This window comes from Acipenser ruthenus, chromosome 44 (genome assembly GCF_902713425.1).
Source record: "Acipenser ruthenus chromosome 44, fAciRut3.2 maternal haplotype, whole genome shotgun sequence".
NCBI classification, from domain to species: domain Eukaryota; kingdom Metazoa; phylum Chordata; class Actinopteri; order Acipenseriformes; family Acipenseridae; genus Acipenser; species Acipenser ruthenus.
In genome coordinates, this window is record NC_081232.1 from 637,602 (window position 1) to 651,215 (window position 13,614).

General features: G+C 48.8%; 1 protein-coding gene across 1 annotated transcript; it reads right to left on the reverse strand.

The window, feature by feature from the left end:
- Positions 1 to 222: 222 nt before the first annotated feature.
- LOC117398861 (FH1/FH2 domain-containing protein 3-like) lies at positions 223 to 13,222 on the reverse strand. The gene is made up of 9 exons (XM_059012408.1): positions 11,870 to 13,222; positions 10,987 to 11,142; positions 9,831 to 10,013; positions 5,001 to 5,120; positions 4,299 to 4,460; positions 3,474 to 3,664; positions 2,896 to 3,052; positions 2,148 to 2,349; positions 223 to 799 (listed from the first exon to the last, which is right to left on the reverse strand). Exons 1-8 carry the CDS (start codon positions 12,380 to 12,382, stop codon positions 2,149 to 2,151), a joined length of 1,683 nt encoding a protein of 560 aa, XP_058868391.1. The 5' UTR covers positions 12,383 to 13,222; the 3' UTR covers positions 223 to 799; position 2,148.
- Between the last annotated feature and the right edge of the window lie 392 nt (positions 13,223 to 13,614).

Genomic DNA, 13,614 nt, shown 5'->3' on the forward strand with positions numbered 1-13,614 from the left:
CCCGTTGTGCAAAGATTGATTTACGGTAGCGCGCGCGTCATCGAATACGAAAAAAACAACGAAAAAAACGGTTGCTTTTTTAAAAAAAAAAAAAATGCTCGTATTTGATGAGTTGAGGTCTTGAGATCATTTTGGACAATGATTAATCTGACCTCAATTATTAGGCTACATTTACAAAAAACAAACAAACAAACAAGAAAAAAAAAACAACATTGGTTATTGTATTATTAGTTTATTTGGCATATACAGGGCAATACAGGTTACAGTGCAAAACCAATATTTAAATACAGTATAATCTGCATCTTGAATTAAGAAGACTCCATCACCAGTTTTACTGTAAATTTGAGGATCACTTAGTTATTAGTTTTCTCTACATTGTCTACTTTGGTGGATCACTTACAAACTGCGTGTTTACAGGTGTTTAGTAGCTTTCCTGCAGTTGCTCCTTGAAAATATCTCCTTTTATTTAGATCCTAAGGCCCAATCCTTTGACCCATCTTCAAAATCACTTAGGTATAAATATACAACTTTAAATGTATAGGTTTTGAAAAGAAAATGTGTTCTAAAATAATAATAATAATAATAATAATAATAATAATAATAATAATAATAATAATAATGTAATTAATAGATTAATACTGGAATCCATTTTTTTTTTTTTTGTCTGAATTATTCTTATTTTTTAAATGACACGAAGTGTGTCAACAGCTCTGTGTCACAGCTAAAAACTTCCCCCGGGTTCTTCCTCCCCAGTCTCGTTTCTCTCGCGTAAGCCGCTGCAGTTTCATGGGAACACAGGCTGGGAACAGAAGAAAAGAGCTGTCACCTCCACAATAAGCTAGTACTGCTCTTCTAGCAGGCAGTGCTGTTAAAAGCTCTATCAATCAATCAATCTTTATTTTATATAGAGCCTTTCATAGTGGACCACCATCACAAAGCACTTTACAAGATAGTGAGGAACAATGCAAATACATTAAATACAGTGAAATACAGGACATAGTACATTAAATACAAACAGTAAACAGTAAATATATTAAATACAAGGCTAGAATTCTAAACATTGTGAATGCGCGTGTCACACAGAATCATATGAATAAGATGGAGTGAAAAACCTGAAATAGCAATTTAGACAACAGCTAATAACAGATATCAGGCTTAGAGAGCATTGAAAGCAAGAGAGAACGAGCGGGTCTTGAGAGTTGATTTGAAGCGAGCGACGGTGCGAGCATCACACACCAAAGCTGGGAGAGAGTTCCAGAGAGTCGGAGTCATGAAGCTAAACGAGCGTTCTCTCCGAGTGTGGGGCACTTTTGCTTGGGTATGACAAGCAAGCCAGAGTCAGAGGACCTCAGCTTGCAGGCAGGGACATAGCGGGTCAGCAGGTTGGAGAGATATTCTGGACCTGTGTGATGAAGGGCCTTGTAGGCAAGCAGGAGAATTTTGAAAGTAATCCTGAACTTTACAGGTAGCCAGTGCAGCTGGGCAAGACAGGGGGTAGTGTGATCATGTTTTTTACATCTGGTAAGGATCCTAGCAGCGGCATTTTGAACCAGCTGCAGTCTGTTTATGGCGCGTCACGGGAGACCACCATAAAGAGAGTTGCAGTAGTGGAGTCGAGAGGGGATTAATGCATCCGGGAGGGAAAGGTAGGGACGGACCTTTGAGATGTTTCGGAGGTGGTAGAAGGAGGATTTGACTACTAACGTAGACGAGCCTGGCTCTTTTGCAGTGTGGTTAAGAAGCGTGTATGCTAAAACTTGTGTTTCTTTCAAAACTGCACATTTGAAAGGAGGCTGTGTGGTCCAGTGGTTAAAGAAATGGGCTTGTAACCAGGAGGTCCCTGGTTCAAATCCCACCTCAGCCACTGACTCATTGTGTGACCCTAAGCAAGTCACTTAACCTCCTTGTGCTCCGTCTTTCGGGTGAGACGTAGTTGTAAGTGACTCTGCAGCTGATGCATAGTTCACACACCCTAGTCTCTGTAAGTCGCCTTGGATAAAGGCGTCTGCTAAATAAACAAATAATAATAATGCCTAGATAATGAATAGACTGGTGGGGAAAATGCATGGAGCTATTTTGTTAGATGCAATTACTGTAAGCTGCGCTGTACACAGTAAGATTGTGGCTAATGTCTGAAGAGAGTTTACCTCACTGTGTTTTCAGCTTGCCTGGGCCGGTTCCTCTGCTCTCCCTGTTCTTGTGCCGGGGGCGTGGCAGGGACAGGTCGAGGCGCCGGCTCATTTCGGGGGTGCTGAGGACCTCCTTCATGTTCTGGTGCTGTCGCAGCGCGGGGTCCCCCCCGTCAGGAGTCGAGGGGCTCACAATCGCACTCGCACTTCCATTGCAGGCCTGTCCGACACACACAGCTTGAGTTCCAAAATCCCAGCCAGAAACTCGCTGTCACTGACTCCCTGCCTCTTGTTACCCCCCCCCTCCCACTCACCTCTCTCCTCTACCTCTTGTCTCTTGCTCCCTTCCCACCAACCCCTCTCTCCCCTCCCTCCTACCCCCCTCTCCCCCTTACCTCTCTCTTCCCTCCCTCTCCACTCTCTCTCCTTGCCCAATTACCTTTCTCTCCCCCTCCCTCCTTCCCCTCTCTCTCCTCTTACCTCTCTCCCCTCCCTCCTACCCCTCTCTCCCCCATTACCTCTCTCTTCCCTCCCTCTCCCCTCTCTCTCCTCTCCCTATTACCTCTCTCTCCCCTCTCTCCCCTTCCCTCCTTCCCCTCTATCCCTCCTCTTACCTCTCTCCCCTCCCTATTACCTCCTTCTCCCCTCTCTCCCCCTCCATCCCTCTTCTCCCTCTCTCTCTCTCCCCCTCCCTCCCTCCTCTCTCTCTCTCCCCCCTCCCTCTTACCTCTCCCCCTCCCTCTTACCTCTCTCCAATGCCTCTTACCTCTCTCTCCCTGTGCCTTTCTTTGCGTTGCAGGATGTGAGCTCTGGATGTCCTGTACTCTAGGGCGAAGTCACTGACAGTCTTACAGAAGCGCCCGACGTTCATCTCTCTGACTGCAGAGCGGGGGTACCCCAGAAAGAGCAGGAATGAGTGGAACCTGAAAGACGGAAACAAAAGGCAAATAGATTTTAATTTAGGATTGCGGTCACAAAACTGTAAGAGCCAAATACCAAATGGGTGTTATAGAACTAGAACCCCCCCCCCGCAAGAGAAAGACCTTGGTGTTGTAGTAATCTCATTGCAGAGGAGCAATGAAAAAGACAAACAGAATGCTTGGGTATATAACTAAAAGTGTAGAGTACAAATCAAAGGAGGTCATGATGAGGTTGTATAAAGCACTGGTGAGACCGTGTCCAATTCAGGTCCACAGCACCAAAGGGACATTGTGGCCTTGGAGAGAGTCCAACAAAGAGAAACCAGACTAAACCCAGGACTTAAAGGACTGGGCTACACAGACTGAAGGAACTGAATCTATTTAGCCTGGAACAAAGAAGAATTAGGAGGGATGCAATCAGTACCTGTTGATGACTCTTCGGTAGACTGCTCTCAGAATGCTCACACGCTGAGTCGAGTCTTTCATGAAGGAACCTAATTGGCTCTTCAGCCTGCCCCCGCCCTCCCGTCGGCCAATCACCTTCAGATGTTCCCACGACGCCTTGCAGCGGGCCTCCAGCTGCTCCAGGTTTGAATGCAGCTGAGAGAAATCCACCTAAAAGGGGAGGGAGGTCAGGATTAGGGTTAGGATACTGGATAAGAGGGTTAGAGGTCATAGGTCCAGGCTGGAAACCAACCTTTATTTAGTCCATTGCAATTTTCAATGAAACAAGACAGAAGGTTGAGGGCGTGGCAAAGATACATGACCAATTGTGATGTCACAAGGTTGAATTGACTTTGCAATGGAAGGGAATTACGAGAAGTTTTTTTTTTAAAAAGCAGCTGACTGCTTTAAAAAGGAACTCAATATGATACAGTTGATGTTTTTTGTTTTTGTGATGTGTTTTGGCATAATGCAGACGAAATGTGATTGGCTGACAGATCCTACAATTAGCCTATAATTTCTCATGTATATATAAATATATAGTAATAATAGCAACACATTCTATCAAGGGGTTCTGTGACATTATAAACCACAAGAGTGAATATCCCCATGTGGAATTATTTCTGCAAGCCATAGACAGACAGACAGACAGACAGACAGGTTAGCGCAGCAGACAAATGGACAGTAAACCAATTGACATAAGCACACACACATACAGGCAGGCTAGCCTAGCAGACAGACAGGCTGCCGAGACAGACACACACAGAGACAGGTTAGCCCGGGCAGACAGGCAGACAGGATTTACCCTGGCAGACTTGGTGAGGGCTGGTATCTCTGAGTGCAGGTCTGTGGTCTCGGGGAAGCTCTCTAGTAGGATGGTGCAGGTGTGGTGGAGCAGGGGCTGTCTGGATACAGTGTCTCTCACCTCAGGCAGCTTCTCCAGGTAACCCAGCTCAAACCCCTTCGCCTGAACAGCAACAACAGCTCACTCACTCAGTACAGAGCTTTGCACAGCCGAGACCGGCCCAACTGCTTGTTTTATAATTTCATTGAAACGCCAGGTCAAGGTGCATATAACAGAGAAAGACAACTAGGCTGATCCCAGGACTTAATGACATGAGCCATGAGGAAAAGTTAAAAGAATCGCATTTCTCCAGCCTAGAACAAATGGGATCCAGTCACTGCTCCAGGAGGGAGCGTAATCTGCATTTTTTTTTATCTGCCTGGCGAACGCTCCTGAGAAACTGTTTAGAAACGTATTGCCCAGTTGATATGACTGATTCTGCGTCAATCTTCACCAGCTACACCCATAGCCACCCCTGAACTGATTTAGAATTAAGAGTGATTCAAATATCAAAATTAATAGGAAGCACGTTAAAAAATAGGTTATACTTTCCATTAAGTGTCTCTACCTACTGTGCATTTACACAGTAGTTACATAGCAAATACATGCATACTTAAACTATAAACAGTGTGCCCTACAATCTTAAAAGCCAGGTAAACTCACTTTGCAGCCATTAAGGAAGTTCCCAATGGCCAGCACTGTTGCTAGGATACAGCGGAATGTCTTGTTTCCAACCAACTGCTCCATGGCGAGCTTCAAATTAAACAGTGGCTCAGCAATCTCCTGAAAAGAATGAAGACAGACAGACAGACAGACAGACAGACAGACAGACAGACAGACAGACAGACACACAGACACACAGACAGACAGACAGACAGACAGACAGACAGACAGACAATAACAGAGCTTTTTTAAAAGACACGATGGATGCGCCCTGCTGCATGTAGCACGTGGCGGACCATAAGGTCAGAGAGCACAGCCCCCTTTCCAACAGAGGAAGTGTGTGTGGTTGGCTCACCATGTGTAATAAGAGAACGACAACCTCGATTATTGGACAGAAACCATTCGGGATGAAGGGGAGTCAACAATTGTTACAAAGATATAAATATCAAACATTGTAAAGTTTTGTCAGTCTTTTGATCTCTTTCAAATTGACTCCATGGATATCCGTGCTTTATGATACAAATATTACACCCCGACACACTGACACACTGACACACTGACACCCCGACACACTGACACACTGACACACTGACACCCCGACACACTGACACACTGACACACTGACACACTGACACACTGACACACTGACACCCCGACACACTGACACCCCGACACACTGACACCCCGACACACTGACACACTGACACACTGACACCCCGACACACTGACACACTGACACACTGACACACTGACACACTGACACCCCGACACACTGACACACTGACACACTGACACCCCGACACACTGACACACTGACACCCCGACACACTGACACACTGACACACTGACACACTGACACACTGACACACTGACACCCCGACACACTGACACCCCGACACACTGACACCCCGACACCCCGACACACTGACACCCCGACACACTGACACACTGACACACTGACACCCCGACACACTGACACCCCGACACACTGACACACAACACCACAACACACTGACACACTGACACACTGACACCCCGACACACTGACACACAACACCCCGACACACTGACACCCTGACACACTGACACCCCGACACACTGACACCCCGACACACTGACACCCCGACACACTGACACACAACACCACAACACACTGACACACTGACACACTGACACCCCGACACACTGACACACAACACCCCGACACACTGACACACTGACACACTGACACCCCGACACACTGACACACTGACACCCCGACACACTGACACCCTGACACACTGACACCCCGACACACTGACACACTGACACCCCGACACACTGACACACTGACACACTGACACACTGACACCCCGACACACTGACACACTGACACCCCGACACACTGACACACTGACACACAACACCCCGACACACTGACACACTGACACACTGACACCCCGACACACTGACACACAACACCCCGACACACTGACACACTGACACACTGACACCCCGACACACTGACACACTGACACCCCGACACACCGACACACTGACACCTCGACACACTGACACACTGACACACTGACACACTGACACCCCGACACACTGACACACTGACACACTGACACACTGACACACTGACACCCCGACACACTGACACACTGACACACTGACACACTGACACCCCGACACACTGACACACTGACACCCCGACACACTGACACACTGACACACAACACCCCGACACACTGACACACAGACACACTGACACCCCGACACACTGACACACAACACCCCGACACACTGACACACTGACACACTGACACCCCGACACACTGACACACTGACACACTGACACCCCGACACACTGACACCCCGACACCCCGACACACTGACACCCCGACACACTGACACCCCGACACACTGACACACAACACCCCGACACACTGACACACTGACACACTGACACCCCGACACACTGACACACTGACACCCCGACACACCGACACACTGACACCTCGACACACTGACACACTGACACACTGACACACTGACACCCCGACACACTGACACACTGACACACTGACACACTGACACACTGACACACTGACACCCCGACACACTGACACACTGACACACTGACACACTGACACCCCGACACACTGACACACTGACACCCCGACACACTGACACACTGACACACAACACCCCGACACACTGACACACAGACACACTGACACCCCGACACACTGACACACAACACCCCGACACACTGACACACTGACACACTGACACCCCGACACACTGACACACTGACACACTGACACCCCGACACACTGACACCCCGACACCCCGACACACTGACACCCCGACACACTGACACCCCGACACACTGGCACACAACACCCCGACACACTGACACACTGACACACTGACACCCCGACACACTGACACACTGACACACAACACCCCGACACACTGACACACTGACACACTGACACCCCGACACACTGACACACAACACCCCGACACACTGACACACTGACACACTGACACCCCGACACACTGACACACTGACACACTGACACCCCGACACACAGACACACTGACACCCCGACACACTGACACACTGACACCCCGACACACTGACACACTGACACACTGACACCCCGACACACTGACACACAACACCCCGACACACTGACACACTGACACCCCGACACACTGACACACTGACACACTGACACCCCGACACACTGACACACTGACACCCCGACACACTGACACACTGACACCCCGACACACTGACACACTGACACACTGACACCCCGACACACTGACACACAACACCCCGACACACTGACACACTGACACCCCGACACACTGACACACTGACACACTGACACCCCGACACACTGACACACTGACACCCCGACACACTGACACACTGACACCCCGACACACTGACACACTGACACACTGACACCCCGACATACTGACACACAACACCCCGACACACTGACACACTGACACCCCGACACACTGACACACTGACACACTGACACCCCGACACACTGACACCCCGACACACTGACACCCCGACACACTGACACACTGACACCCCGACACACTGACACCCCGACACACTGACACACTGACACCCCGACACACTGACACCCCGACACACTGACACACTGACACCCCGACACACTGACACACTGACACACTGACACACTGACACCCCGACACACTGACACCCCGACACACTGACACACTGACACCCCGACACACTGACACCCCGACACACTGACACACTGACACCCCGACACACTGACACCCCGACACACTGACACACTGACACCCCGACACACTGACACACTGACACACTGACACACTGACACCCCGACACACTGACACCCCGACACACTGACACACTGACACCCCGACACACTGACACACTGACACACTGACACACTGACACCCCGACACCCCGACACACTGACACCCCGACACACTGACACACTGACACCCCGACACACTGACACACTGACACACTGACACACAACACCCCGACACACTGACACACTGACACCCCGACACACTGACACACTGACACACTGACACCCCGACACACTGACACACTGACACCCCGACACCCCGACACACTGACACCCCGACACACTGACACACTGACACCCCGACACACTGACACACTGACACACAACACCCCGACACACTGACACACTGACACACTGACACACTGACACACTGACACCCTGACACACTGACACACTGACACCCCGACACACTGACACACTGACACACTGACACACTGACACACTGACACCCCGACACACTGACACACTGACACCCCGACACACTGACACACTGACATCCCGACACACTGTCACACTGACACCCCGTCACACTGACACACTGACATCCCGACACACTGACACCCCGACACACTGACACCCCGACACACTGACACCCCGAACCACTGACACACTGACACACTGACACACTGACACCCCGACACCCCGACACACTGACACCCCGACACACTGACACACTGACACCCCGACACACTGACACACTGACACACAACACCCCGACACACTGACACACTGACACACTGACACACTGACACACTGACACCCTGACACACTGACACACTGACACCCCGACACACTGACACACTGACACACTGACACACTGACACACTGACACCCCGACACACTGACACACTGACACCCCGACACACTGACACACTGACATCCCGACACACTGTCACACTGACACCCCGTCACACTGACACACTGACATCCCGACACACTGACACCCCGACACACTGACACCCCGACACACTGACACCCCGAACCACTGACACACTGACACACTGACACACTGACACACTGACACACTGACACCCCGACACACCGACACACTGACACACTGACACACTGACACCCCGACACACTGACACCCCGACACACTGACACACTGACACACTGACACACTGACACCCTGACACACAACACCCCGACACACTGACACACTGACACCCCGACACACTGACACCCCGACACACTGACACCCCGAACCACTGATACACTGACACCCCGACACACTGACACACTGACACCCCGACACACTGACACCCCGACACACTGACACCCCGAACCACTGACACACTGACACCCCGACACACTGACACACTGACACCCCGACCCACTGACACACTGACACACTGACACCCCGACACACTGACACACTGACACCCCGACACACTGACACACACACACACACACACACACTGCTCACATCACAGAGAGGCTCACTCACTCTCTCCTGGTTCTCGTAGTCCAGCATGAAGGCCCACAGCTCAAGCCTGGCACTCAGGTGCGGCACAGAGCCCAGGATGAGGAGACTCTGCTCGGCTGAGCCCAGCGTCAGGGAGGGGTTCTTCTTCTGGGCCTCTTTGATTAGCAGCAGCTCCTCCTCGGAGGGGATGAGAGACACCAGCTTCTGCAGGGACAGCACAGAGCAGGGTCACACATCTGATAATGGGTTTGAAGGAAACTGTCAACGGCGCACAGAAGTTTCAATATCTCAATTAAAATCTGCAGCAGGATAGTTTACTCTTTCTCAAAGTACTTATGTTTAAGTTATTTACAGCATTCAAACTTTTTTTTTAGGTAAGTGAATAAATATATTTTTTGTACAAACTCCACGTGTAATAGTCATTATTAATTGGAAGCTTACTTAACATCAAATAACATACGTTTTTAGCATAAACTACAATTTATTTATCCCGTGCCAAAAATAAACCACTCATGTCTGCTCTTAACTAATAGCCTGTATTGATAAATATATTTGTGTTTTAAGTAATATAACAGATCATTCTCTAATTGTGTTTACCACCAGCTGAAGAAAGTACTTTATTTATTTTACACGATACAATTTTTCTGACAAACTGCTGCACCACGTTGTTTTGAGCAAATTATAGATCTTAATAATAGAATAATTCAAACTGTGGTATATATTGTGCAACTTTAGGGTTCTTTTAAAAGTCTTTAAAAAAATACATAAAATTGCTATGCCTTTTTTTCAGCTTTTTGGTGTAGTAAAATATGAAATGCGAAAGTTCAAATCATTGTGTGAAAGGAAGTGTTTGACAGCGCCTGGACACACAATCATTACACCACAGAAGCACATCGGCTCGCTGTGCAGGACAGGAGGTTTCTTTTTAATGTGGTGGTGGGAACGCAAAGGGTCTTGTGCAGGGCTAGTTGTTTTAAAATATTTTATATATATTAAAAAAAAAAAAAAAGTCCCCCCTTCATCAGGGCCCCCCTTCGAGGTGTTGGGCCCCAGAGAAATTTCCCCGTCGTCCCCGCCCTCTTGGTATGACCTGGTTCCAAGGTGGTGTTTAGTGAACATTAACCACGTTAGCAGGGAACAGCGGAAGGGGCAGATGAAGAGTGAGGCTCTCTCTCACCTGCAGATCCTCTCTGTCCAGCACACTCTGGTCCATATTGACAACGGCCTCTTTAATTATGTGGGGAGGAGGCAGGCTGCTCAGGAGGATGTTGATAATGTTGCTCCTTTTCAGTTCCAGCACGTTCAGCTGTTTCTGCCCAGCGGAGGCTTTACACTGCGAGAAACAGAGAGGGAGAGAGAGAGAGAGGTAGAGAGAGAGAGAGAGAGAGAGAGAGAGAGGGAGAGAGAGGGAGAGAGAGGGAGAGAGAGGGAGAGAAAGAGGGAGAGAGAGGGAGAGAGCAAGAGAGAGAGAGATGGAGAGAGAGAGAGAAAGAAAGAGAGAGCAAGAGAGAGAGAGAGGGAGAGAGTGTGAGAGAGAGAGGGGGAGAGAGAGGGAGAGAGAGGGGGGAGAGAGAGGGAGAGAGAGAGAGATAGGGAGAGAGAGCGAGAGAGAGAGAGAGAGGAACAGCAAGGTGAGGGTCCTTGAAATAAAAGGCAATTTTGAAACCAATACCACATGGTTTATTAACTATAAAACACTTAATAGTGCTAAATATAGAAATACTAAAAGCAACTTAGCAAATTCAATGACAACCCTTTGTCGCTGTATTCAAGTTTCTAGTAGTATTTAGAGTCTACATCAGTTATATAATGGTAAATGAACAAGGGCTCAATCACACAGCTTTATAGCTGCTCACAATTATTTAACCAGAGGATATGGACGTGTATGAGTGATGTTTTCATAGCATCCCTGTATTCCCAATGGATAGCATAAGCAAATTCACCAAGTGTGGATGCACCCCAAGCTAAGCCAAGCTGTTCTTTAATCTCCATTTGTCTGTATCTGTATTCGTCATGCTACTATGACACTCACTGATCCAGTTACCACCTGTGTCACTCACCTTAAAGGCTGCCAGCCCTCCCGATTTGGACTCAAAGAGGTACTGCAGTTGGTTGGTGTCCACGTTAACTGGTTCCAGCGTGGCCCAGATGGTCTGGCTGCCGAAACGGCTCACCTTGGGCAGCGTGGGCAAGTCACACAGTTCACTCCAGTGCAAGCGTAGCGTCCGCCCTTTTGTGGGTGTGGCCCCAGAGTCCTTGGCAGCTGTTATTGGGCAGGGAGGGGGAGGGGGAGGGGGAAGGGGGGGAGGGGGCGGGGCCATAGTGTTAGCCCAACCCATCGGTGACTCAGACACTTCTGAGGCCACGTCCCCTTCCTCGTTGCTGTCTAGTCCTGGTTCTTCGTCGTCCCACAAGTCGGAGAAGTCCAGGGTGTTTAATCTGAGATGGGGGGTGTTTTTCAGAAGGACGTCCCAGGATTCATCAAGGCTCGCCTTGTAGGAGGGGCTTGGACACTCTGATACGTAAGACTCCCCTCCTTTTGTGCAGGGCCAGCACGTAACTCCTTGTTTCATTGTTTATCACTGAGTTTATCAAACCCACTGCCTTCCACACTGCAGCCCAGCGCTTTCTTTAAATACTGAGCTTCTCAAACCCACTGCCTTCCACACTGCAGCCCAGCGCTTTCTTTAAATATTGAGCTTCTCAAACCCACTGCCTTCCACACTGCAGCCCAGCGCTTTCTTTAAATACTGAGCTTCTCAAACCCACTGCCTTCCACACTGCAGCCCAGCGCTTTCTTTAAATATTGAGCTTCTCAAACCCACTGCCTTCCACACTGTAGCCCAGCGCTTTCTTTAAATATTGAGCTTCTCAAACCCACTGCCTTCCACACTGCAGCCCAGCGCTTTCTTTAAATACTGAGCTTCTCAAACCCACTGCCTTCCACACTGCAGCCCAACGCTTTATCTAACCACTGAGCTACTCAAACCCACTACATCCACAGCAGCCCAGCACTGTCTCTAACTACTGAGCTACTCAAACAACCCACTGCCTTCCACACTGCAGCCCAGCATTGTAACTAATCTCTGAGCTACTTCTTTCTTTCTTTCTTTCTTTCTTTCTTTCTTTCTTTCTTTCTTTCTTTCTTTAATAACAGTTACTGAAACCCCCACCTTTCCGCCTTTTTTAATCTATCCAGAAATGAATCTTGTAATCAGAATGATCTGCTCCAATCTCCGGTACAGTTTATTCCACAAATCTTTCCTGTCTTGTAGTTTAGCCTTCCTGCTTTTATTCCGTTTGTTGGTTTTAGGACAAGGAATACTACTTGAAGCTCTTTCAACACTCAGCCTTAGGATTCCCAGACAGATGCAAAGGTATTCCTTTCTGCGCAGCACACAGACTCTGTAATAGAGAGACTGAACTCTGCAGTGGCTTCAGTAGGGACCCTCCCTTCCATCCCAGGAGATAAGCCCTGCCTATGTTTGTTTGTGAACTTCATCTGATAAGTTTTTCAGTTTCTAGCATTCAGTTCATTTGGTAAAACCATAAAAAAAACTAAATCAAGTCACATTTTGGCTAACGCATTGACCGGTAATACAGTCGAGCAGCAGTGTGGAGTAGTGGTTAGGACTCTTGACCGGAGGGTCGTGGGTTCAATCCCAGGTGGGGGACACTGCTGCTGTACCCTTGAGCAAGGTACTTTACCTAGATTGCTCCAGTAAAAACCCAACTGTATAAATGGGTAATTGTATGTTATAATAATGTGTAAAAAATAATGTAATTGTATGTAAAAATAATGTGA

Excerpts from the sequence above, each read along its gene's own strand:
- LOC117398861 (XM_059012408.1), bottom strand. The coding sequence starts at position 12,382 with ATGAAACAAGGAGTTACGTGCTGGCCCTGCACAAAAGGAGGGGAGTCT. Across the intron at positions 4,461-5,000 it reads ACTTCCTTAATGGCTGCAAA|GCGAAGGGGTTTGAGCTGGG; the intron begins GTGAGTTTACCT and ends GTTGCTGTTCAG. Across the intron at positions 3,665-4,298 it reads CCCTCACCAAGTCTGCCAGG|GTGGATTTCTCTCAGCTGCA; the intron begins GTAAATCCTGTC and ends CTCCCCTTTTAG.